The sequence below is a fragment of the Lissotriton helveticus genome, chromosome 1_1 (genome assembly GCF_964261635.1).
Source record: "Lissotriton helveticus chromosome 1_1, aLisHel1.1, whole genome shotgun sequence".
Classification (NCBI taxonomy): Eukaryota; Metazoa; Chordata; class Amphibia; order Caudata; family Salamandridae; genus Lissotriton; species Lissotriton helveticus.
Window position 1 is genome coordinate 1,280,935,757 of NC_136057.1, and position 26,842 is coordinate 1,280,962,598.

At 44.3% G+C, this 26,842-nt stretch overlaps 1 protein-coding gene across 8 annotated transcripts in view; it reads left to right on the forward strand.

Annotated features, from left to right (window-relative positions):
* Positions 1-26,842, forward strand: part of PTPRZ1 (protein tyrosine phosphatase receptor type Z1) — a 656,962-nt gene that overhangs the window by 543,917 nt on the left and 86,203 nt on the right. For 7 of the 8 annotated variants that reach the window (XM_078680698.1, XM_078680707.1, XM_078680734.1 and 4 more), the window contains 3 exons: positions 19,078-19,098; positions 19,246-19,342; positions 25,951-26,033. In XM_078680698.1, the coding sequence (XP_078536824.1) occupies positions 19,078-19,098; positions 19,246-19,342; positions 25,951-26,033 (201 nt within the window). The remainder of the gene's footprint in view (positions 1-19,077; positions 19,099-19,245; positions 19,343-25,950; positions 26,034-26,842) is intronic. The other variant, XM_078680718.1, reaches the window with a different exon arrangement.

Genomic DNA, 26,842 nt, shown 5'->3' on the forward strand with positions numbered 1-26,842 from the left:
ACTTCTCAGCTCGAGCAGCTTGCTAGAGTTTGGTGAGGAGCTTGCGTCGTATTGCACTTATGAGCATGGTGTGCAAAGTGTTCAGTGTGAGGGGTTCCTCGGAAAAGTATGGTAGTGTGCTTGCATAGCTTTTTTTAACCTGTGAAAAAGGAATGTGAATAACGTCGTCCTATTCTGCACATAACTAAGATCATCATCCGTTAAAAAAACACCATTAGGACAAAGGTCCTGCAGTTTAGTTGTCTCCATTAGCTTTCGAGTGTGCATAGCTCCCATCTTGTGTCACCGACAAGTCAGAGTGAAATGCCAGCGGTAACAAAGGGGAATACAGTGGCAACTTATCAGACATACGGCCTATCGCTTGCCAGGCCGCTATAGTGGCATCAACAGTGTTAATCTCTGAGCGAGGAGTGTGCCGGTGTGTGTGTGTCAATATTGAGCTCAGGGGAATAGGGTGTACATCACCATCTTCCACTGCTATGTGCGGAATAAATTCATGAGAGCCAACCCAGTAGTGTGCATGTTGCACATGAGCGCTCAAATAATGATCAGGCACACTGAAGCCCCCGTGTTTATAGTCCAAAGTGAGGATTTCCCAGCTCCCACAAGCCTGCTTGTCTCCCCAGACCAACCGGAGGAGTAGGGAGCGCACCGTGATAAAGAAGTGTTGGGTTAATGGTATTGGTATGTTGCTAAAAAGATATAAAAATGTAAGCAGCACAACCATCTTGATGAGCGCTATGCGGTCAGCTAATGATAGCGGAAGGGTCACCCATCTATCCACCTGTTTCTCCAGCCTCGTGTAGGCAGGGCCATAGTTCTCGTGAACAACTGTGCCAGGGTCTCTATGGACCCACACCCCAAGTATTTTACCGGGTCCGTCGACCACACAAGCGGGAATTTAAGGTTGTGGGGAAGGGTGCCCACCATCAGAGCCACCACCACCGATTTAGCCCAGTTAATAGTGAGCCCTGAAAACACCGCAAAACGAATGTATTCTCACAAAACTGGTGCCATATAACTGTTTGGTTCCCGAATAAAAAGTAGCATGTCGTCCACGTATAATAAAATGCTGACAGGGCGGTGACCAAACTGGAAGACCGAGGCTCGGTGTCTCTGCTTAATAATACAGGCAAGTGGCTCCAGTGTCAGCACAAAAAGAAGTGGCAAAAGGGAGCACCCCTGCCTGGTCCCCCATGTGATTCGTATAGGATCAGAGGTACTATTGTCCACCCGAATACGCCCCACGGGGTCAGTGTACAACAGGTGCACCTGGTTAATAAAAATAGGAGAAAACCCCATTCGCCGCAGAATATAAAAAAGATAACCCCATTCTATAGAATCGAAGGCCTTGGCCGCATCAAGCATCACCGCCGCCGCCTGAAGCCCCGGATCAAGAATGTGGAACATAGCGAAGAGTGTATGTAGATTATGAGAGGTAGACCTGGTGGGAATGAATCTGGATTGGTCCCGAAGGACCAGGCCCTGCATGAGAGGCTGGAGTCTGGCGGCCAGTATTTTGGTGTCACTATTGATAAGCGACAGGGGTCTATATGAGTCGCAACGAGATGGTGGTATGTCTTTTTTGAGTAAAAGTGATAATCAAAGCCTCCTGGAGAGTCAGAGGCAGCATGCCCGAGTCATATGCCTCCCAGTACATTTCTAGTAAATGGAGGGTTAGCTCTTCTGCCTATTCCTTATAAAATTCACTGGGGAAACCACCTGGCTCAGGCCATTTTTGTTTGGAAGCGTTTTGATCGCCTCATGGATGTCTTCCTTAGTAATCGGCTGGCTGAGAAATTGCCTCTGCCCATCGAAAGCCACTCAATGGCAATATCCTGTAAATAAGTGTCCAATTCAGCTTTGTCTACCGTACCGTGCGAGGTATACAATGCTGCATAGGTGTTCCTGAACTGTGCTAGAATATCCTGGCTAGTATACTGATCCTGGCCAGCCATGTCAGTGATCTGGGTGATAAGGTTGCGGTCTATGCAAGCCTTGATTTTGTTAGCTAAATTATGTCCCGGCCATCCCCCTTCCCCAAAGGTACGAGCTACATGACGTTTGGAAATGTACCTTACCTCCCCCTCTGCCAGCTTTTTTATTCTAGTATGGATTGTTTAATGGCCACCAGCGTCTGATTGCTAGGTGAGCATTTGTAGTCACGCTCAAGGCGCTGTAATTTGGTTTCTAATTTGGTGAGTTGGCCACGTAAATCACGTAGGATACTAGCTGACGTCCCAATGCAGGTGCCACCAATCGCGGCTTTAAACGCCTCCTAAAGAGTCGCAGCATTATCCACTGAGCCTTTGTTGTGAGTAAAGTATTGCACAATGGCCTTGCGATCGTGGTGACAAATAGGGGATCTAGCAGTGCTCCGGGACGAAATCGTCACATGAATTCACGATGCACAATGCATGGGATAAGGAGATTGAGTTGAACAGGATTATGATCGGACAGGGTGCGAGGCAGACCCTCCACCCTGGAAACCCAGCCCCCGCACTTTCACTCAGTAGCCAATAATCAAGCCGAGACCAGCTACCGTGCTCAGCGGAAATGTGTGTGCCTTCCAATGTCTCTGCATGTCGTTGATGCCATACGTCCAGCAGCCCCAATTCGGCCATTCACTAAGTAATGACCCGGGCAACACCAGGAGACTGCCCCCTTTGCCACTGGACTTATCCCTACTAGGATCTAAATGCGTGTTAAGGTCACCTCCCCAAAAAATCACAGCGTCAGGCCAATCTCGCAGAGTGGAGATGATGCGTTCAAACAGAGAGGGATCATCTACGTTGGGGGGCCATAGGTGTTTACAATAGTAATTAAGCTGCCGGACAGCTTTCCATGCACAATGGTGTATCGTCCTGCATCATCAACGCAAGCTTTGATCATTGTGAAGGGAAGACATTTCTTGATAAGTGTGAGCACTCTGTGGGAGTAGGAGGAATAAGAGGAGGCCAAGCGATAATCCGCCCATTGCACTCCTACGGGTGTTTGAGAGCGTGGGGTCAGGTACATTTCCTGCAGAAGGGCAACCGTCACTCCATGACGATCTAGATAAGCCAAGACCTGGCGGGTCTTTATGGGTGAGTTATGCCCCCGTAAATTCCATGTGAGACAGGTAATTAGTGTGTGATCCAGATGTAGAGCCTCAACATGTTATACACCAAGCCTGATTCAACTGTAGTACATAATGCTACAAATGCACACCTCACATCATTTAAAATGCAATCAGCCACATGAACTGACCTCCCAAATCCCACCCTTCCACTGTCTCCCACCACCCACTTTAGCAACCCCAACTTGCCAAGGCCATCTCGAACATCCCAAAACAATTCCAGAGTATAACGCCAAGGGAAGAAACAGCTATGGGGAGCACCCATGGGGGGAGCCCTGGCGCACAATACCCCACCTGATGTACTAGGAGGCGGGCAACATCATACAACAGTACTAGAGTCACCCAATATGAGAGAGTGACTTGATTCCAATCAGTGAATAGATATGTCAGTTCAGCTCCAGCACTTATATATAGTCAAACACCACATGCGCCAAGACCCTCCCTGATACGCTACCAAATATAAAGCACTCAATATATTAGCGAGGCAAGAGTGCACACGTGTCCATGACTCATATGACCCAGTCAAGTCATTGTCCAGTTGCCACATCCTAGGTGTCCATGCCATCTTCACCCACCACGCTGGGGGGGTGTGGCTGCGATGTTTGAGATTCTTGGTAAAGTCCAACGCCGATTTGGGGTAGTGAAGATTCTGGGCTTCCCATCCACCTCAACGCGCAGTCGTGCTGCATAAAGCATCGCATAAGGTATCTGTTCCGAAAGGAGGAGTTTTTTTACATATGATTGAGCAGGCGTAGTATGAGGGGGCGTGGAGGAGTGCCTGGGGGCGGGCGAGCAGCCATAGAACAATGAGCCCTTTCCACTATCAACACCTGAGACAGTTGTTCTGCACCGAATATCGATTGAAGGAGCTTCTCAATATAGGTCTCAAGGCGGGCAGTATTTGTAGATTCAGGTTGGCCTGTAATTTGCCCGTTGGTGCACCTGGATCTGGCTTCCAAATCCTCATTCTGGGCTTGTATCACAGTCAACACTTTCTCCGTAGATGACGCCCTGGAGGTCACCTGTTGCAGGCCACCCTCAGCACTGGAAATGGCTGTTTCTGCCTCCCCCAGGCGCAACGCATGTTTGTCCAGCTTTGTGGACATATGATCCATGCACAAGTTGAGATTATCGATTTTTCCATTGATGGATTGTAAACTGGCCTGCACTGCTAGGAGGGTTTTGTCAATGTTAGTGAGGTGCCCACTAGGCATGTATGCTTCTGAATCAGAGGCGGCATGTTGAGATGCCTTGCCCGACTTGCGGGACTCGAAAGTAAGGCACAGCTGACTGCACTCTGATTTCCCCATGGTGTCAGACCCTGATAAGGTTCAAGGCCGTTATTGGCCTTCTCAGGCGGCTCACCCCTGTGCAACCGTACAGGTTAGATTAGACAAGAGTCACAATGTGGGTATTCCTTATTGGGAGAAATCAGGGTAAATGGTAGTGAGGGCCACCATGAGCACACTGGCCGCTGATACTGGGCAGAGGTGTCACAAGATCCAGATGCAGACAGCAGGTACCAAGTTCTCCACTCTGGTGACCCCCACCAAGCCACTTTGGCAGAGATGAAAAGGGGCCACCCGTTGGCACAGGGGTAGGCCCCAGTGGAGATATCCGCTAGTTAGGCCATACACATGGGTCCACCGTCTCAGCCAGCAATCACTGCCCCTCCAACTCACACTCGGAGAGCTTTAATCTCTCCGGGTGGCAGTCGTTAATCAGGGCACATAGCAGGGAGTGCGGAAGGCCTTCCGGGCGCAATGAGTTTAGGACCTGCAGGAGTTGGTACAGGGTGGGCAGCACATTTAACTGAGCCGCTCCGCAGCACTCACCCGGGCATGCGATCCGAAGTTAGCAGGGGTCCACAACGCTCCAGAAGCGGGTCAAGCGGCAGCTCCGTTCAGCGGTCCAGGCCACGCCGCGATCAGCGCACAGCAGCCGGCGTCCCGCAAAGGCCGAGAACGATAGCAGCCCGGCTCTCCGAGTGCCAGGAAGGTGTACACCGGGTCTCTTTCCGCCTCCGCACCAACCCAAGCAGAGCTCAGGGTTCCAGCGCTGCAGAGCAGTCCTCCTCCGCCATCCCGCTGTCGCCGCCAACCTCACTCTCAGGCCACCACAACTCCACACCCAGAGCGCTAACCAGGCCGCCATGCTGTTGGCGCAGGCCCGATGATTCAACGGTCTGGTGCGAACGACCATGCAGCAGGCAGATCAGTCACCCAAAGCAGCCCGCAGTGCTCTGGTGATCGTTTTGTGTATTTTGGGCGACCTTCACAGGTAGGAAAGCCAGGATTGTGGACGGATTAGTGACTTGGCCTGCGGAGCTGCTCTAGAGAGCGGCCATCTTGCCTTGCGCTCTCTAGTGCCTCCGTCTGGTTTGCTGTTTGACAGATGGTCCAGGAGAAACAATCCTTGGTTTGCGCAAAAACTCACAGGGCACCATGATAACTCGCAACATGATAATGAGGCCATGTATGAACTTTACAAGAAAACTAGTTATTGCATGGCTCGGGAAAGAGGGGGATGCACCTACATTTACATACCTGATTTTACTGGCCTGATGCACTAATGTAAAAAAAAGCGAAGAAACACCTTATGCCAAGACTAAAATGAGGAAAAGTAAAGATGAAACAAATCAATTAAGCAATGCAAACGTACTTTTATAAGGCAAAAGCTTCTTAGGTTGGCCTTCACCCGTTAACCAGTGGGCCTGACTCAAGAAGTAAGGAATTTGAAAGATTGGAGAAAGGAGCAGCTACATTTCCGTTTATACTTTAAATTCACATTTATTTATTTCTGTATTTATTTCTGTATTTTTATATAGTGAGTACTTTACCCGAAGGTGTCAGAGCGCTTTACAATAGAATCAGTTACCTTACATAAGGACTTCAGAGTACATGAATTACATAAAAGATGCAAAACAGATAAACTCTAAACTAAAACAAAATGGTAGTAAGTGACAAAGCACATGTCTACTACAGTTATTCGTGGTTAGAGTTACAGATAAACAAATTGCACATTCACTCAAGATTACATTTTAAGAAAAGTTGAAGTGATTAGGGCTGGAAATTATATATATTACATACATCTTCTTGCAATTGCTGGGGTGTTATATTCTGACTTAATGGTATTTCCCTTTTTATCTATCCCTGTACATATTTCCCTTTTAATAGAATCTCTGTTCTATGCTGCACATGCACACTGTCCAAGTAGTTCCATTTAGAATTGTTATGATCTGAAATGAGATACTGAGATTGTGAACTGGAAGTTTGGAAGTACTGTGCTGCAGCTGAATAAATCCTGGACTTATCTATATACCATTGGATTTCTCATTATTTATTACAAAATTGGCGACGAGGGTGACCAGTACCTACTACTTCTACATCAGCAGCACAGGCGTGGTACAAAACTGGAAATTTGGGAAATTTTTGGACTGTTTGCAGTGTTTTACCCATTTCCAGAAACATTTGGATTGTGAATTTATTCTCCAAAAGTACTTAAATTTTCCTCCAGAAACTATCTTTGGATGTGTGACCTGGAGTGTGACCTGTAAACATACAAGGAAGGATACAAGGAAGGATCCGATCTTCAACTGTTTCCAATGAATTAATTTTACTGAACTTCATTGAAATTGCTATCGTTACAAGCTGTGTGAGTCCTTTCCATTTTGCAGAAATTACGTTAACTGTGAGCCTTTGCTGTGTAATCCTGCAAATTTTAAACTAATATTGATTTTTCACAAGTGTTTATCTTCGAAAACGCGAAGTCTTCGGTTACTGTTCCCATGCGCCGCCGAGCAAGCTGTATCTATGGTAACGAGTGAAGCTACACGCAACGCATGACGTAATGCGCAACGTATCAGTAGCGGCCATATTTGTTTACCTTTTCAGCACTACTGCCGAGCGCTGCCGCAGAGCGGTACCTGTCTCCTCGAGGCGGCGTTTCTTTCACAACGGAAACTGAAGGTACTTTGTCAACAATATTTAAACCTAAGCGAAACAAAGCGCATCAGCCTGAAGCTGTTAGCAACGCGCGTGAGAAGTGGTTGATTCACAGCGCGTCACTTCCATGCTATTTGTGTGATATAAACAACGAAACTACTATCGAAGGTACTTTTAGACTTTTAGACTGAATTCAGGAAGAATTACCACACGTTGGAATTTTGAATCCTGCGCTGATTTCACTGGAATTTCGCTGATGTACACAGCTTGTGTACTCATTAACTTATATGTCATTAAGTTGTAGCAGTTAGTGTAATTTCGTTCTTATTGTGTTTCAATTGTTTATACAGTTTACATTTCAGTAATTTTTGTTTGTTCGTTGCTGTGATATTTGCATTTACTAGTTAATATGCAGTTCGATCCTCCTTCAAAATTTTTGCAAAGCAAAGGTGATCCTCCCATTCCGTGGAACAGATGGAAGGAGGAGTTTATGACTTATTTAAAAGCTATTGATGGGGAAAGGATGGGAAATGAAAGGAAGAAAAACATCTTCCTACATTGTCTGGGATCCGAAGGGCAAGCTATTTTCAGAAATTTACCATCCATTCCTGGTGATAGTGGGGTTTTTGATGAAGCTATGCTTCGTGTAGAAACACGCTTTAAACCCACCACTAGTCTAGCTTTAAATCGGTACAAGTTTTATACCAGAACACAAAAGGAAAATGAATCTTTTGATGATTTTCTAACAGGTTTGAGAGCTCTAGTTATGCCATGTAATTTTGGTAATATGACAGATGAGATGCTTAGAGATAATATAATTGTGAATGTTAAGTGCAAGAAAACACAAGAACAGTTGTGGATTGTAGGCAATCCAACCCTGTTGGAGTGTATCTCAACTGCTAAAGCTTTTGAACAGTCTAACAAATGGATGAAAACGATAGAAGAAACAAGCAATAAGAGTAGTAAAAGTGATAAGTTAACTGAAGAAGTGTGTGCAATGAACAATGTTGCAAGAGGTTCCCCAAGTCATAAGTTTGGACCACGTAACCGCATTGTGTGTTTTAGATGTGGGAGTTACAATCATGTTGCTACTTTTAAATTTTGTTCTGCTTTAGGTAAAGAGTGCAACAAGTGCGGAAAGGTGGGTCATTTTTCCAACTCATGTAGAGAGGACAAAAAGAGAAGTGGGGATAAAGGAAATTATTTCAAGAAAAAGGAAGTTTCTTGTGTGAGAGATGAAACAGATTATGATTCCAGTTTAGTTAGATATGAACATGATGTGTCTGATGAACCTAACAGAGTGAGTGGGATGATTGTGTCCATCATAAGTATAAGTTTACTTGAGGAGGATTATTTGGAGTCCCCAAAGTGTGTTGTTAGGTTTAAAGGAGTAGAGTTAGAGTTGATGGCTGATTCTGGGTCTCCTTGGACCATCATAACTGAGAAATATTTTGATGAAATGTACAAGAATATAATTTCTAAAAGTGAATTGTGTCCTCCCGATGTCATGGCAAAAAGTTTTAATGGTTCTAGTATTGATTTTATAGGATATATTGCTTCCATGATTTATTTTAAAGATCAATCTGCATATATAAAACTGTATGTGGTTGTAAAGGGAGTAAATGTTTTGGGGTGGCGGGATCAATTTAGACTTCACATTACATTGAATCCACGCAACAAAGATCCTGTCATGGTGTCACATGTTTGTGATATGTCAGAAGTTGGCATCAGATCAGTAGAAGAGAGTAATGTTAGGAAGACACTGTCGGACGAGTTTTCTGGTGTGTTTTCAGATAAATTAGGTAAATTAAGTGGTTTCACTCATGTCATTAAGCTTAAACAACGAGCTATACCGGTTGTACAAAAACTTAGACCAGTACCACTTAATGTTAGAGAAGAATTAAGTGAGGCACTTAATGACATGTTAAAAAATGATGTCATAGAAGAAATAGAGTCATCCGAATGGGTTTCGCCAGTGGTTTTGGCACGCAAACCTGACAAATCTTTGAGGTTGTGCATAGATTTGAGAGCACTCAATGCAAACATAGTGGTAGACTGCCATCCTCTGCCCAATATCAACGAGGTCGTGAGTATGCTGGGAGGAGGTGTTATATTTTCCACGTTGGATTTGAGATCGGCGTATCATCAGGTTGTGTTAGCAGAGGAGTCACGTCATCTCACAGCTTTTATCACGCCGCAGGGTTTGTTCCAGTTTAAACGGATGCCGTTCGGTTTGGCGTCGGCAGCCTCTGTTTTTCAGAGATCTATGTATCATATATTCAAGGACATGAGTGAGTATGTGAAGTGTTTCCAAGATGATATCTTGATTTTCTCCAAAAGTGATGAAATACACATGGAGCATTTGAGGAATGTGTGTAAGATGTTAGATAAGTTTGGACTTACTATTAAGAGTAAGAAGTGTAAGTTATTTCAGAAAACCATAGAATATTTAGGACACACAATCTCTGGTAGTGGTGTTGCTCCAAAAAGATCTTTGGTAGATGCTATTTTAAAGGCTCCCGCACCAGATTGTAAGGACAAGTTGTTATCATTCCTAGGACTGTGTGAATATTACAGTAAGTTTATTGCAAATTTTGCGACTAAGATGGAGCCGTTAAGGGAGTTGACAAGGAAAGAGGTAGAGTTTTTGTGGGGATCTAAACAACAAGATGCTTTCGAAAGTGTCAAACTTGATATGGTGTCAGCCCCTACTTTAAGACCGTTTTGTTTGAATAAACTTTGCATTTTGACAGTAGATGCTAGCCTTTATGGTTTAGGTTGTGTGCTTTCACAACGTTCAGGTAATGAAGATTGGAATGTTGCGTTTGCATCTAGATCATTGAATCAAACTGAAAGACGGTATGCTGTCATAGAAAAGGAGTTGTTAGGATGTGTATGGGGCGTTGAGCATTTTCGGAATTACATTTTGGGTGCAAGATTTCTAATACGCACTGATCACAAACCATTGGTGGGGATTCTCTCACCTGGTGGAGGGTTAAATGCTACAGCTCGCATTGCAAGATTGATGTCACGTTTACAAGAATATAATTTTGACATTGAATATGTGCCGGGGAAGTTAAATGTGACTGCAGACTGTTTGTCTAGATTGCCATGTACAAGTTCTGGGGTTGAAGAGGATACAGAGGTGGTAACAAGTATTTCTGAAATGTTTTCAGAGAAGTACAAAGTTATATCAGAAGACATGTGGAAGAGAGGTATGAATGAGGATGATTTGCTGTGTAAGGTCAGGGACTATGTGAGATTGGGATGGCCTTCCAAAGAACGTATTCCTGCTGAGATCACACCATTTTACAACATTGCAGATGAATTGGCCATTGAGGGAGATCTTTTGTTCAGAGCTGGGAAATGTATTCCACCGTTGGCTGTAAGAGGTGTGATTTTACAAATGAGTCATGAATGTCATATGGGAATGTCTTCTATGAAAAGACTCATTAGATCTAACTTCTGGTGGCCAGGGGTTGATAGATTAGTGGATAAGTTTGTCAGGGAATGTCCTGATTGCATTGAGAGTGATAAATCGTGTAGGTGTGATCCTGCACCTTTAATTCCTGTAAAGTGGCCAGATCATCCTTGGCAAAAGTTAGGGATTGATATCGCTGGTCCGTTCAATTTCTTACCACAAGAATGTAGGTTTGCTATTGTTGCTGTGGATTATCACTCAAAGTGGCCTGAGGTCAAACTAGTACCTCATCCAAATACAGAAAGTGTTATTCTATTTTTAAAAGAGATCTTTTCCAGAGAAGGTTCTCCGGAGTGTATTGTATCGGATAATGGGGTACAATTCAAGTCCTCACTGATGTCAGAATTCTTGAGCACGTATGGCATTAAACATTGTACCACAGCTCTCTATGAACCACAGGGTAATGGACTAGTAGAGAGATATAATAGAGTCCTCAAGGAAGACTTGATATGGGCTCGCAAATCAGGAGGGTTGTGGAAAGATAAATTGAGAGAGAAATTATGGTTATACCGTATTACACCTCATGCCACTACTGAAGTCTCTCCTTTCCGTTTACTAAAAGGTAGAGATCCTGTTTCGGGGTTATGTCCTTGGTGGTTTAAGAAAAGTTGTAGTCAACAAGTGACTGATGTGAATATTAAGGATGTGGCTGGAAAAGTGGAGCTCAAACAAGACAAATACAAATGCTATTATGATTCTAGGATGAATGTTAAGCAGCCAGCATTTTTAGTTGGAGATGTTGTTAGAATTCGCAAACCAGGGTACATTGCTAAAGGAGAAAACAAATTTGGTAAGCCAATGAAAGTTATGCGAGTCTATCATAATAGTGTTGTTACTCAAGATGGAAAAAGATGGAATGTTAGAAGAGTTTCGAAATGTGTACCATAGTTTTTTTTTTATATATACGCATCTACGCATCCTAGATGTTTGCATATACAGCATTTAAGGTAAATGTCCTTTCCTTTTCTTTAAGGGGGAAAATGTGTTATATTCTGACTTAATGGTATTTCCCTTTTTATCTATCCCTGTACATATTTCCCTTTTAATAGAATCTCTGTTCTATGCTGCACATGCACACTGTCCAAGTAGTTCCATTTAGAATTGTTATGATCTGAAATGAGATACTGAGATTGTGAACTGGAAGTTTGGAAGTACTGTGCTGCAGCTGAATAAATCCTGCACTTATCTATATACCATTGGATTTCTCATTATTTATTACATGGGGTTCTTGCGGTGCTCGTTCAGCCAGGCCTTCAGGGTGCTGGTGCTCTCATGGGCAATGTTCTTGGGCCTGGAGGGATCCCCAAACTGGTACTGGCCCTAGAGGTAGAAGGGCGGGTGGTGGTGGGTGAAGGCGGCGTTCTTGACCCCAGGACTATTCTTGAGTTAGTACTGGGTTAGTACTGGGTGCCCAGCTGTGGCAAGAGGGGTAGCTCGACGCTGAAGGGCATGAAGGCTCCATAGCCGGCATAGGGCAATTCGTATCATTCGTATAATATATATTCATACATTTCCCAGCCAGTGCATTTATAAAAGCATTCAGAGTCATAGTGCTAGTATTGTGTAAATCATTACAATTTATATCAGATACATGAATACATTGCCGGGTGCAGTGCTATTGAACAAGCACAAATGAGAGGCATGTAGGCAGCCTAAGAAACCATTAACCAACCATGTTCAGTAACATAGCAATGCCAAGACCACTATTGAAACACCCACCTTGGAACCATAGCACACCTGAAGTGCCCTGCCCTTGTAACCATACTGCAGGGGTCATTGCACTCCCTCTTTCTCAAAAATGTAATATGAAATACATTAATAAGGTTATTGACAAAAGCGTGTCCCTTCATCAAAATGTCACGGGAAATCAAAGATGTCATGCACCCTTGGGCCACCGATGACCCACCCAAAGCCCCTCAACAGCCTCCTCTCTGAAGAGGGGGCAAGGGAAGAGCTGGGAGCGCTAATTTAACATGGCTGTCGAAGCACTGTTCACTTTCTGTTCCTTGTGCTGCCTTTATGACTACAGGTAGCAAGGGTGGTGCCAGAGGTAGTAAAGGGCAAGCCAGAGATAGCAGCTGATACCCCACGCTACTTGTAATAAACTGAGAGAACGAACAAGAATTGACAAAGCCAGTAGGTCTTGCTTTGGCTGTCAGCCTTTTTTTTTCTGTGGGTGCTTGTATTGTTTTTGCAAAACTTTGTTGGGGAAGCTGCTTGGTCCTCGTCAATATAAAAACAAAAGTGTCTATTAGCTATGCTATTGGCGTGGCCCTGAGTGGCTTCATAAATTTCGAGTAAAACACGCAGCGCAAATCCGTGTTCCCACGCAATTCCATGGATTTTCAATGCATTCCCAGATTCACCAGAACTGGCAAACCTGGGAATGCGCCAAAAAGATACGCCTTCCTAGGAGAGGCGTGATGAGGAGAAATATCTTTATTTCTCTTTGTTACTTCCTTTTTCTATGTGTGCTGCATTCTGAGCTATATTCTTTCAAATATGGGACATTCCTGCGCTTTCTCTGTCGCACAGGGCATCGCAGCAAGGTGTCTTGCTGCGCTGCGTGAAAATGTCATAAATATTCCCCTTTGTGTGTTCATGTGCTCCTTGTGAAAGGGAAAAATAGAGTCACTCACAGTGTTGTCAGCCAATGGCTGAAATAGTCTGACTAAATGTATTGTGTAGTGGATGGACAAAAAAAGGGAATTGCACAATAGCAGACCAATAGATTAAGATGGCTGGCTGAAAGCCCTATCAGTACATTATACATATAATTGACCAAAGGGTCTTTTCTAGCACAAGATCTAAAAAAAAAGTCCCTTTCTGTTTGAGAAGTAGCAGCAATTGAGTGGTGTAGCTCTGGGATGTTTTGGGTCAGCCATGAAGAGCTTTTTAGAGTTTTAGGCATAATGTAATCCTCTGGGTCTTGAAGTGGGTTTGCTTTTACACACATACACCTGAGCCAGACCTACTCAGTGACTAACATTGTGGCATGTGATGAGGTAAACAATAGGGAATAAAATAGAAACCGTATTTTTAGTGTTAGAACTTACATGAAAGGAAGGTGGTAAAGTGGTTATCAACAAAAAAAATTACAAGTGGAAAATGGTTGCAGCTTTTTGCTTCAAACACCACGGACAACACGAATTCCTCCTCCTTTCAAGAGGTGTGAAGAGGTCAGAACATAGCCTCCCTTAAGTTCCCTTAGCCACTGCTGTCTCTGAATGAACTCGTTCATCCTTTATTCAGATAAAATCTCTCTTTGTCTGCTAAAAGCCTCTGTATCCAAGTGCATCTCATAAGATTAAACGTAGTGACAGATTCCGTTTTGTTTGAGGGCATGGGTGAATCAAATTTTATTGTATGCTTAGTTAATAAGACACATTGCATAAAATACACTGATTTAAAAGGTGCTAAAAAAAGACTGAGAAACCATACAATTGGGTCCGTCATATAGATATGCATTTGCACCACAGTGTGCATAAAATGCATGATTGCTTATAGATTTCGCTGGAAGAGCAGTCAGTTTAGTACTGCCGAGTCCCTGTAGGTGTATTGATTCCTGCGACTGTGTTTTGCACAGAGAGGTTTTTGGCAATCTGAGACAGAAATGTTACCGCCTGTGCACTTAATCTTGTGTTAGCCCCATTAAAACATGCAAATACTGCCTGTCTGCAAGGACTTACTCTCAGACTGTTGCAACAGTGTCACAGTTTGTTCCAGCAGTCATTCTGGAATGCATGATGGGTTTGGTTGCAACCTCTTCATTGGATATCGTTTGTTGTCATGAGCCATTTAGGACACAGATCTAAAGTTTGAAACTCTCCCACATATAAGCGCAGAAATCTTTTTATTGAGTTGGAGAACCAGTAGGACCTCAGATAGGGTTGTTGCGCCATGGGTTTGCACGACTGGATAATGAACCAGGATGGCGCTCTTTTCTAAACTGTGTTTTGTCTTCAAGAAGGTTTGTTGGAAATAGAGAATTTGACTGTTGAGAAGGCTGTAATTAAAGAGAGGTACGAAAGAATTCGACCAACTGGTTGGGTGATTTTAAACAGAGCGCTTGGCAGTCCGTTTGGCCCAGGACCCACGTCCAATTAACTTTTTTTTATATCAGCCTCTACGCTTTTCGTAGAGATAGTTAACTGGTTCCTATAGCCACGATCCAGCCCTGGCGCTGGTAGTGTCTTTAGTTGCTCTTGTATGATTAGTATTTTGGGATGTGAGGCACTCGGCCCAGGAGTGCTCTGTGATGTTAGAATTGTTGGCTATGTAAGAGACCCTTTCAAGATAATTTATGGTTCTTCAGAATTGGCTTAGGTTGTTTTTCTTGTAGTCATACAAAGTTTCTACCCACAATCCTTTGTTGTACCTCGTCTTCGCTAACCAGATTTCCTTTTTAAACAGCAAGCTTGCATGTCTGACATTTTCTGCCTGCAAATTATTGAACGCAAACCTTTTTATTGTTCATTGTAGATGTGACAAATATGTTTTTGCGTCCCATAGGGACGCAAAAACATAGGCGAAGGGAGGCCATGTTGTAGTCGATTTATGGAGCTCGCCTTGGTGGGAATTCTTGTTTTTGCTGGCAGTTGGTCTTCTCACAAAAGTCAGTTTAGGACTCCTAGGCCCAAGTTTGTGCTAGAAGTAAGAATGGAGGCTCTGATCTGCTACTTTTTCTGTTTTTCTGGGACCTCTGCTCTGGAATTTGCCAGACAAGATATTGTTTTCGGATAAGCTCATTCACATCTTGGGGATTCAGCAGGAATTCATTAAAGTCTCCTGATATGATAAATTCAATGGAACTATATTCCTGCATTCATTCTAGGAGCGTTGTTTGCAGGTTTGCTTCAACCTTACGTTTTCCTCATGCAGCCGGGCTGATGTATATGTTCACAATTATTAAGGCTTGGAATGCATCCTCGGGCCACGTTTCCAGCTAGGCCATATTGATTTTTAGACCCACTGAAATGCATGTTGATAGGCCTCTCTTTGGACGCCTTTTGACTGTTTGCTTAACCTTATGGTTATTGAATTCTATGAATCCAATCAAAGGCACACGTTTCTGCACCCATGACTCTTGCAGTAGGATGTTGTTCTGTGCCCTCCAGAGGATGCTAACACTGGGAGATTCCAGAGTGGTTTTTAGCTCACCTACATCCCAGGAGTAAATTTGTAGGATTGTGGGGTATTCAGTAGATCTTGTGAAAGGGCCTTGTGAGCTTGAGGGTCATCCTTCCATTTTGCTAATTAAGTCCCGGGGCAACCAGCTCCAATCTGTGATTGATTTCTTTCCTGCATTTTCCCTAGCAGAAATTTGTGTCAGCTTTTTGCTGATTAGATTCCTCATGATCGGGGAAACAGGTGGATAATTTTCGGTTATCGGTTGCTTAGTGTATTTCATTGTCTCAAGGCCGTTTAGCAAAATTTGGGGATAGACTTCCTCGGCTTGTTCCCTGAATAGAACGTCCCACCTTTCAAAATACAATTTTGTTGAGAGTACAGCTTTTCCAACCTCTGGTGAAAGTCAATTTACCTGTGTTGTTTCCGCCATAAGATTGTTCACTGATCACAGGTTCGAGATTAATTTAATATAGTCCATGTTTACAGGCTCAATGTTCTTCAACACTGGTATGCTTCTGAGTAATTTTAAAATGTTCCCCCAGTTTAGTATGTTGTGACTGACCCTCGAGACCTATATTGGAGTGAAGTACAGATACGTGTTTGTTTTGTTTGGTTGCATTGCATCAGTTGACTGAGTTAATGTATGTATTGAGTTCCTTTCACTTGTGTGCTCTGTTTGAGAATTTGAGTTCAGTTTTGTTCTCTACACGAAAAAGCAACTACAAGCGGGGGTGCGCCAGACAATGTAGTCAAAAATACTTTTGTGGTATCAAACATCTTTATTTCAACTTAATCGTTTCCTTAAGTTAATAGCATTTACAGTTCAGCGAACAAATTTTGTTCCCACAAGGAGAACTTCATCAGGGCTTAATAACACGAAAGCTCAGAACACTGTGTGGTGGAAATCCAAAGTAAACGCTCCAAATTCCAAGGGCTAAGTCATGCCTGAAAAGGAACATCCGTATAGTCAGAAAAGTGGTCCGCGTGGGACATTCCTGTCCTTCTCCCCTGCCCCCCTTCTCCCCTGCGCCAGAGCACAAACAGCACCTGTGCGCCAATGCAGACACCCTTGCGTCGCGTTGCATGGGTGTTTGCGTTGCAGGGATGATTGTTTTAATTGATGGCAATTTCCTCTTTCTATGCATGCTGCAGAAGGTAGCATGCATAAAAAGAGGATAGAAACGAGAAGAAATAAAAGTATTTCTCCTTGTTGCACCTCCTTATGCCTCCCCTGGAGAGGTGTAGGATTCTGATGCATTCCCAGGTTTACGATTCCTCGTAAACCTGGGAATGCTCCAGATTGCAGGGTGTGGAGTGGGAACAGCCACAACAACATACATGGAGCACCCCTTTCACACAGTGTTCTGCGTGAAAGGGGCACATATTTACAAAGCCATGAAAAGCCATGTAAAGTGGCTTTGCGTGGCCTTGTAAATATTCGGCAGAACATTGCGCTACCAGAGCGTCAAAAAAGTGTGACTCCAATTATGAACTGTCAGTTGGGCTCAGTGTGGTGGGTTAATTTCCCGGCCTGGTGTTCTCCAGGCCAACTTCATATAAAAAATTCAATTCACGTACGCTGTGTATGTTGCATCATACACATTGTATTTGTCAGGCTATGCCCATATTGTACCTATAAAAACGAATAAAAAAATGTTGTTAAAAAAAAAGTGTGGCTCCAATGGCGCAATAGTGCTGCTAGGTCCTCCTAAATGAGTCTTTGACTAGAGGACAAAACAACCCTTAAATTCCTTGACATATGCAACAGTCTCAACCTCAAAATATGTTCTGATGTTCATGACAAGTAAGTGAACATTCAAGTCACAAGTGCTAGAAACCAATTCCAAAATGTTACTTGAGAGCTTGACACAAGAGACTTGAATGAGACGAAACAACCTGAATCTCAACAGCTCCAATACAGAAGTTCTAGCCCTAGCCCTTCTTCTCCAACTCACATTCCAAAGACTAAAATGGTCAGCACCTTGGTAAGTAAAAAAAAAACGTATACTACCAACTCCAGGGAATTCCTTCAGGAGATGCAGCTGGTGTCAGATCATTGCTGTCATTATCGGTGTATCGGTGACACCATTGCTGCCTGTCAATCCTAGATAGACCCTTCGGTTGAGGGGGCTGTTAATTGCAATTGTTCTTTAATGAGATTCTATTTCTGGCACAAGCACTACAGTCTCTTGCCTGTTACAGCAGATGGCCCTACAATAATGATCACTCTACAACAGGGTTGGTACTGGAGCAGACTCTCCACCCTGGCCTGGCAACTCTTGGCATGGGATTGATATCCACATCATTCTGATGGCACCACTAGCTTGCCAAAAATGTGTGAAATGTTTTGAAGTCTTTGGTTGGTTGTCCAACTCTCTCTAAGAGATTTTTGCATATGCATCATGTCTCAGATCTTCTGTGGGTCTGTGCCGATAAAGATTTTACGGTAAAATAGGGGAAACTTTGCTTCAGCAAAGGTCCCTACCTTTGTTGATACAAAGTTTTCTTGCATGTAGCCAAACTACTAGGCTGTTTTTCAGCTGCAGAATGTTCTACCCAGGAAAAGCAGGACATCCCTTGACTGGAAAATAGCTAGAGGCGTGTAGTGAACAGTGCAGAAATGGAATAAGGTGGGCACTTATGAGGGATGTTGGAACTTTGGGACATGTGGCTTGGTTCAGGGGATGATGGCTCGTCCATGTGGACTTTGATTGGAGGTGTAGAAGGGATAACGTGACTGGAGACAATGTGAGGGGAAGTTAGCAAAGACGAGAATGTGTTGGTATGGGTACGATGATGGGTGGCTGCTGCAGAATGGCAGCATTGCATCTTCAGCCTCTTTTGGCTCGTTGCAACATCGGGAACAATGTCCTCCTGTTGCACAGGACAGGTAAAGCTGCCCTTTATTTTATTATAAAATGAATTTCTGCAGTCCTCCAAATCATTAGACTTCTCATCTTTGACACACCGCTATGCAACACCCAGCATACACAGAAATACATTTGATGAGACACTGGCAAACAAATTTGCCTGAAACTCGTCATCATATGTAAACCAAGAAGGTCTCACTAACTAAAATATAAAATTAAAAAACAGACTATTCTATATCGATACCTACATCAATTGTGTCGGTGTGTTCAGCTCCACGTCATTAATAAATATTCATCTTTGAGCGGTTCTTACTTCAAAATTGTTTTTCATGATAAAGTTTGTAGACAATCCATACCCATAAAATGTATTATCACTATTTAATGATAATGCTTTATTAGTAAAAACTTTTGCATAACTGTGATTTATATCATTTTCTTTTTGTTTGCATGACATGTTTAACTACAACACATTTTCCACTGACCATGTACTGTAACATTTCATTTATGTGCTTTCTGTATTCATTTCCTCATTAGACACTGAAAGAATTTTACCAGGTAAGGAAATATTTCATTGCATTTCGTAGATTAGTAGTTTGTATGAATTTATGAAGAACGCTATGTTTTTCTAATTTTTCCTGTTTCTAAAGTCAGTATTTATCTAATTCTATATTAAAACAACAGTGTATTGAATTTTATTTGCAGGAAGTTCAGAGCTGCACTGTTGATTTGGGAATTACGTCAGATAATTCCAATCATCCAGAAAACAAGAACAAGAACCGCTATATTAATATCGTTGCTTGTAAGTGTTACCTTTCCTTAATTTCCTTCTCCTGCTGTTTTTAGGTCGAGCCTGGGCAGCGCATGCGCTGCTCTGCGAGGCATGCTGTATTAGAGTATGCACTTGTAGCTCCGCCCACTCTCCCCCCATTATTTTTCATTGGTTTGTGTCTTTGTCCTTTGTAAATGCTGGCTTCTGATTCGGTAATCAGCTTCTTAGTCCCTCCTTAGTACAACCTTGTCTTCATTTGTAACCTCCCATGAAGACGGCCCTTTTACTTCTATTGTTACACAATCTGTGTTATTTAGTCTGTAAGCACTATTTCTTTAGTGAGTTTGGTTTTACTGCAGGCACGACATGCTTTGCAGCAACATTCAGTGAACCATGTGCGCTTTCACTTTCCAAGCAGCCAGGACAATGGTGGCTTCTTCTTTGGAATGCCATAGGTCTTGCATAAAGGAGGGTTTGAGCTATTGGCATTATAAATGAAAATAGCTTAAACTCTCGCAAATGCGACACCAATTGTTTTACAAATATTTTTTTGGGGGGTTGTTTCCAAGCACCCCATGCCGCGCTTGCACTTAGTAGAGGCCATGCCCCTTTCTTTAGAAGCGACTCGTCTAAAGAAAGGGGCGTGGCTTCTATTAAGTGCAAGTGCGTCATGGGGTGCTTGGAAAGAAACAATATTTACAATTCAATAGGTATTGCATTTGCGAGAATTTAAGCTATTGACATTTACAGTGCAAGTAGCTCAAAGTCTCATAAATGCAAGACCTATTGTATCGCAAATGCTTGATTCTTAACCCATGCCAACGCTGTATGGGGTATTTTCCCTTATAAAACATAATTTACCATTACCTATGAACTTATACTTAAGATTGCAATCAGTTCGGACTAAAGGGATTTGTGCAATCATTGGCGCACTCTGCACACAGTTCACAGCTGTGCACAGCGGAAGTTGGGTGAGGGACATGCTTACAGCTTCACCTTGAGCTAAACTCTATCTGATTGGCTCATCCTTACCTTCTACTTCCTAGAGTCATGAAAAGTGAAGCATAATCAGTGAAATCCTCACCCAATCTTTCATAACAAATGAAATTACACTTCACGCTATATTTGTCCATAGTACTGGGTTTTGATCATGTAACATGCACAGCCCTCCAGGGGTGGGTAATCTATGCTGCATCTAACTTTTGGCATTACTCAGAGGTCTTTGGCTTAAAGCCAGAGCCTTCATTGAAACCTCTCTCAGCAACCAGCGCAAGCTGCACATGCACTTTACCTTGTGCAGCAGGGATTGCTGCCTACGGCATAACGTTTCCAGGTAGGCAATCCATACATCGTGCGGTATTCACTATTCACAGCAGGAGTTGTCACTGTGGACTCATCTATGTCTAATCAATGCACACATCCTGTTTCCTGTTTCCTTTTCTTAAACTTTGTTAGGGTTCGTAGAGTAATGTGAATAGCAGTGTAATGAATAGCAGTGGATGATATAATCAACAATGTCATTTAAAATGTCACCAGTGATGTCAACAATGATGTAATTTAACTTGTCATAAGTGATATAGTTTGTGAGGTCATAAGCAATGTTTGATGAGGGTGCAATATATGGTTAGTTTACTGAACCAAAACTGGCAAATTTCAGTTGCTTTTAAGTCATTTTTGTAACATTAACTTCACCTTTACTGTGTTTTTTTATGAAAAAAATATATATTTATATTCCCTGACAAAAACAAAGGCTAAAGTAACCTTATACTTAGGTGAATATGTCAGCGACAACATTAATGTTTTGAACTAACAAAAAACACAGAAATTCACCAATTATAGTTAGTAGAGCTAACCATAACTTGTGCCCTCACCGTGCACTGCTTATTGACCTAACTTATTACATCAATGATGACATCTCAAATTCCATCATTGATGTAATGCCCCGGGGCCATCTGTTTTGTGAAAAGCGGAGAGTGGCCACCTGGCCCCCGTCCTCAAGCCTATTTTGTCCCTGGGCACTCCATCCCTGGGGCCCACATTATTTAAAGGTGGGTGCTCCAGTGCCACAAAGGGCACGTACCATGAACACGTTGAGGACTGCGGGGGTGCCCAAGGGCTCCTGCAGCCCCAGCTGGCTTCCTGTATGCTGTTCCCTCTGAGCAGGAGCAATATCTTGCTCTGTTTCCCTGCCTGCATCAGTGCGGGCAGGGAAACAGAATATAAGTCTGCTGTAAGCAGGCAGGAGCATTTTTTAAGTTTCCCTGCCTGCATCAGCTGGATCCCGGAACAGAACACTGCAAGTGAGCCAGCCCCTGGGACATTAATGGCTCAATGAGGGGTGCCGTACAACACACCTCTTTTTAAAACTAAAAGTGAGCCCAGTGAAATCGCAGCAAAACTTGCCAATTCTATTTTTTATTTTGGTGCCGGGTGAGTCCCTCTTGGTCCCCTCCCTATGGGGCAAAGGGTTACAGGATATCCCTACCCTGCCCCCTTATATCATAATTCACTATGGGGTATATTTATGAAATTTGTGGCACTGGGCAGCGCAACAATTACATTTGCTGCACTGCCCTGCGTGACAGGGAAAGAGCAGAATGCACTTCATTTACCAAATACGGTGCATTCTTGTCCTTTCCCAAGCTCTGGCGCCGTTTTGGCAGCGTAACACCAATGCAGTCACCCTTGCACCATGGTGCAAAGGTGCCTGTGTTGTAGGCAGGATTGCTTCCTGCACAAAAACAATCCTGAGAGGCATTTTCCTCTTTCAATGAGTACTGCAGAATGCATCACACACAGAAAGAGGAAACAATGAGTCGAAATAAACAGATTTTTCTTTGTTACACATTTTTGGGGGAGGGGTATCTTTTTGGCACACCCCCAGGTTTACCAGGTTTGGTAAATCTAGAAATACATCAAAAACCATGGGAGTAACGAGGGTACATCCATATAACACCTATGGAATGCCTCCCTGGCACAGAGTAATGTAACACGGCGATTTGCACTTCGTTGCATTACTCCAGATATATGAAGCCATTTAAAGCCTTGGCTTCATAAATCTGACTTAGAAGTTTGTGTCACGCATGTACCACGTTGCATGGTGCAAACATGATGCAAACCCTTCATAAATATGCCTTCAAGTGCCAGGCCTGTATATAAGTGAAATGCCTAAAGGGAAAAAAACTCCCAGGGCGAATCTGAAAGCTCTGTGTTACTTTGTATATCTAGGGAGCAGAGCCTTCGCGGATCCCAACCGATCTCAAGCTGAAATCTGATTGGCTGCCACCACCTCAATCAGGAAGTTGTGGCAGCCCTCTGAGTGCTCTGGACTAAGTCCTGGTGGTGGTATCGAAGAAAACACCCTGCGTGGTCTGAACACTTTTTAAAATAATTTTGCCGCAAATTTGCAGAGGATCCACAGCAAAATTAAAATGACCCCCGGGGTAGGCCAGGGATTGGGGAAAATGTGGCATTAATCTCAGGAGGAGGGGGCTCATCATTCCCCTTCCCATGCCTCCAAGAGGTCACATGGACCATATCTCCTGGGGGCAGTCACTTAATAGAAGGGGAGGTGGGTGCTGTGAGAGGTCCTGGGGACCCCATCCCCCAGGGCCGGTAACTAAATAAAAGATGGGGGGCTCTTCCTGTACTATAGAATGGCCCCTGTTACCACATCCCCGGGGCTGGCTCAGTAACATTATCCCGGGGTCCCCAACCCCAGGACACCGTCTATTCGCCTGCCTGCGAGCACGGGTAAGGAAAATTCAAAGTTCTCCCACTCGGCGAGAGCACAAACCTACTCCTTCCTGGTGGGAGAGAAAGCATTTTCCCCCCCGCACTTTGGGGGCAGGGAAATGCTTTGATTACTCTCACCCCACAGGAGCAAAGGAAAACTGCTCCCACTAGAATGAAGTAATGTCGACTCCTGCTGCACCCACGATGGGTGCCAGTGGGGACCCAGCAGAGCTGCATGGTCCATGGGCCTCTCCCCACAGCCCCCAACATAGGAGTAGCCATGGGTCCCTTTGGCACCCCATTAAAAAGGAAATAAAACCAGAGAAGGCGTAGCCTGCTCTCGGCACATTACTTTTAAAAAACAATGCCATGGTGCCATATGGGCCCTTGGCTTCCCCCCACGACCCCCAAAAATAATTACTGGTCTGGGTTGCCCCGGGTGGGCAACAGGGCACCACGTTAAAAGACACAAAAGTGCACTAGTTGTGGTGTACCCCAAGTGAACACCAAGGCATGCCATTTTACCGAAAAACATGCTGGCTCCTGCATAGATATATTTTGTTTTGATGATGTCCCTAGAAGGGGCAGGGACAGCCCCCACATTTTTTGTTAATGTTTTGTGGGAGCTGTAGGGAGTTCTGCAGCCCCCAGCAACAATAGAAAAAAAATGTAAGCCTCCTGGGTCATTGTTGCCATGACTCTGGATCTCCAACCGACCCCTGCCCTCACCACGTCTTCAACAAGGCCGACTCCGTCATCGCACCACACCTGCGGGACATCATCAACGCCTCCTTCAACACCGCCACATTCCCAGAGAGCTGGAAGCACGCCGAACTCAGCGCCCTACTGAAGAAACCATCAGCGGACCCCACCGAACTGAAAAACTACCGACCCATCTCGCTCCTCCCCTTCCCTGCCAAGGTCATCGAGAAGACCGTCAACAGACAGCTGGCCGCCTCCCTCGAGAAGAATGGATCCCTCGACCACTCACAGGCTGGCTTCCGGGCCAACCACAGCACCGAGACCGCCCTCATCGCAGCCACCGACGACATCAGATCCCTGCTCGACAACGGAGAAACAGCGGCCTTCATCCTCCTGGACCTCTCCGCGGCGTTCGACACGGTCTGCCACTGCACCTTAGTACAACGCCTCAGCATCATCGGGATCCAAGAGAAGGCACTGGAGTGGATCATCTCCTTCCTCGCCGGAAGAACCCAGAGAGTCCGCCTCCCCCCTGTTCAGATCCGAGGCCACCGAAGTCATCTGCGGCGTACCCCAAGGGTCATCACTCAGCCCCACGCTGTTCAACATCTACATGAGCCCCCTTGCGGCCATCGCACGCCAGCACAACCTCAACATCATCTCCTATGCCGACGACACCCAACTGATCCTCTCCCTCACCAACGACCCCGCCACCGCCAGAACCAACCTACACGAAGGAATGAAAGATGTAGCCGAGTGGATGACGAACAACCACCTGAAACTGAACTCAGATAAGACGGAAGTTCTCATCCTGGGATCTTCACCCTCCGCCTGGGACGACTCCTGGTGGCCCCCTGCCCTGGGCAGCGCACCCAAACGGACAGACCACGCACGCAACCTGAGCTTCATCCTGGATTCCTCCCTCTCCATGACCAGACAAGTCAACGCCGTCTCCTCGTCATGCTTCAACATCCTCCGCATGCTACGCAAGATCTTCCGGTGGATCCCCACCGAAACCAGGAAGACGGTCACCCAGGCCCTCGTCACCAGCCGTCTGGACTACGGCAACCCCCTCTATGCCGGAACCACGGCCAAACTTCAGAAGAGACTCCAACGCATCCAGAACGCCTCAGCAGGCCTCATCCTGACATCCCCCGACACAGCCACATCTCCGAACACCTGAGAAACCTGCACTGGCTCCCCGTCAGCAAGAGAATCACGTTCCGACTCCTCACCCACGCACACAAAGCTCTCCACAACCAAGGCCCAAGATACCTCAACGACCGCCTGACCTTCTACGCTCCCACCCGCCAGCTACGATCGACCAGCCACGCCCTCGCCGCCGTCCCCCGCATCCGAAGAGCCACAACGGGAGGAAGATCCTTCTCCTACCTGGCTGCCAAGACGTGGAACTCCCTCCCCATCCACCTCCGCCTGACCCAAGACCACCTCTCCTTCAGGAAGCAACTCAAGACCTGGCTGTTCGAGCGGTAGCAGACCCCCTTCCCCCAGCGCCTTGAGACCCTACGGGTGAGTAGCGCGCTATAAAAATGCTTGATTGATTGATTGATTGATTGATTGATTGACCCCAGGAGAACTTACCATATTTTTAAAAAGGGTTTAACAGGCTAGAGCTTTAGCTCTATAACTGGATCTACAGAAGAGGCAGCTCGGATGTTTGCAGTTTATGTCATATTATTGAGTCAGGGAACATACATTGTTGTAGAGAGGATTTACTTATCTAGCAGCATGTTCTGGAGGTAAACTGGAAATGGATTTTGATTAGGGTGTCTAGAAAGAGGATATTGAAGTTGGCAATGGGTTTCAGGGAATTAACCATTTCAGATAATTGTCATTCTGAAACTGAACAACAACTGGGCCAAGTATATTTTCTAAACACTTCTGACTTTTGAAGTGAAGTGGCTTTATATTAACACTCAATTCATGATTAAGACTGAAACCTATAACTTGCCATTTCATCTTTTTCAGCATTTTCGAATGATATTCTACAATAGTAGCATTAATAATAAATAATAATAAGAATAATACTACTATACACATTTAAGACAGTTCTGGATGTTTAATATTTATTTAAAATGAAAACATATCATATATTGTGCATATTGCCAAAAGATAGGCCAAACTGCAGTCATCCAAAGTTGTACACTATTATACTGACATTAACTTTTTGTGTCTTGCAGATGACCACAGCAGAGTTAAACTTTCCCAAGTTGCAGAAAAGGATGGGAAAGTGACTGATTATATTAATGCCAACTATGTTGATGTAAGTATATTATTTGACAATGCATCATATTGAAATACATAACTAATGGCCAAGTGCTCTAATACACTGGTTGCAAAAAACATTATTTTTACGACCAGTGTGGAATTTTGTGTACTGACATGTGTACCAATATGATGGTTCCCTAAACTCTGATATGGACTGGGTCAGTATAATATTCACGAGGTAGGTAAAACAATTGTGATTCACACCAATTAGTGGATATCACAGGGTTGGTGGCCTGTAAGGTGCAGGAGGCCACCATGACTGTGGTTGCCATTCAATTAAGTAATTTTTTTAAGCAGCCTATTGTCCTTAAAGGAAAGAGGGTTACTATTAGAAAAGGTTTTTATTTTAAAATTTCTTCGAGAGTTGGCAGTAGCCCCTTGTACCACTGCCTACTCCCCCCCCCCATAGACATGTTTCAACAATCACAAAGACGAATTGGTCCAAAAGGAACCACTTATGTGTTGCAAATGAGATGCCACCCCCGCCTTGGGGTAGGTAGCATTTCAATGATTTACCACCACTCTTTCAGTCCTAATCCATTATTACATTTTGAACGTATTTGGTATTTGCAGGGCATGCCTATAGCACATCCTTTCAAGATAGCAATTTGCTTTCCATTTCTAAAAATTACTGAATCCTAAAATGGGTTTAGTACATCTGGTAAAATGTGCTTGCACTAGCAAACTCTGATTCAGTCTTTGCAACCTGAAAAGCATTTAGTACATCTGGCCCTAGGTCTGTTATTCAGAGATGTGCGCGAATGCTGTGTGGTACGTTAGCGTCAGCAGTGAGGCACTCTGGTA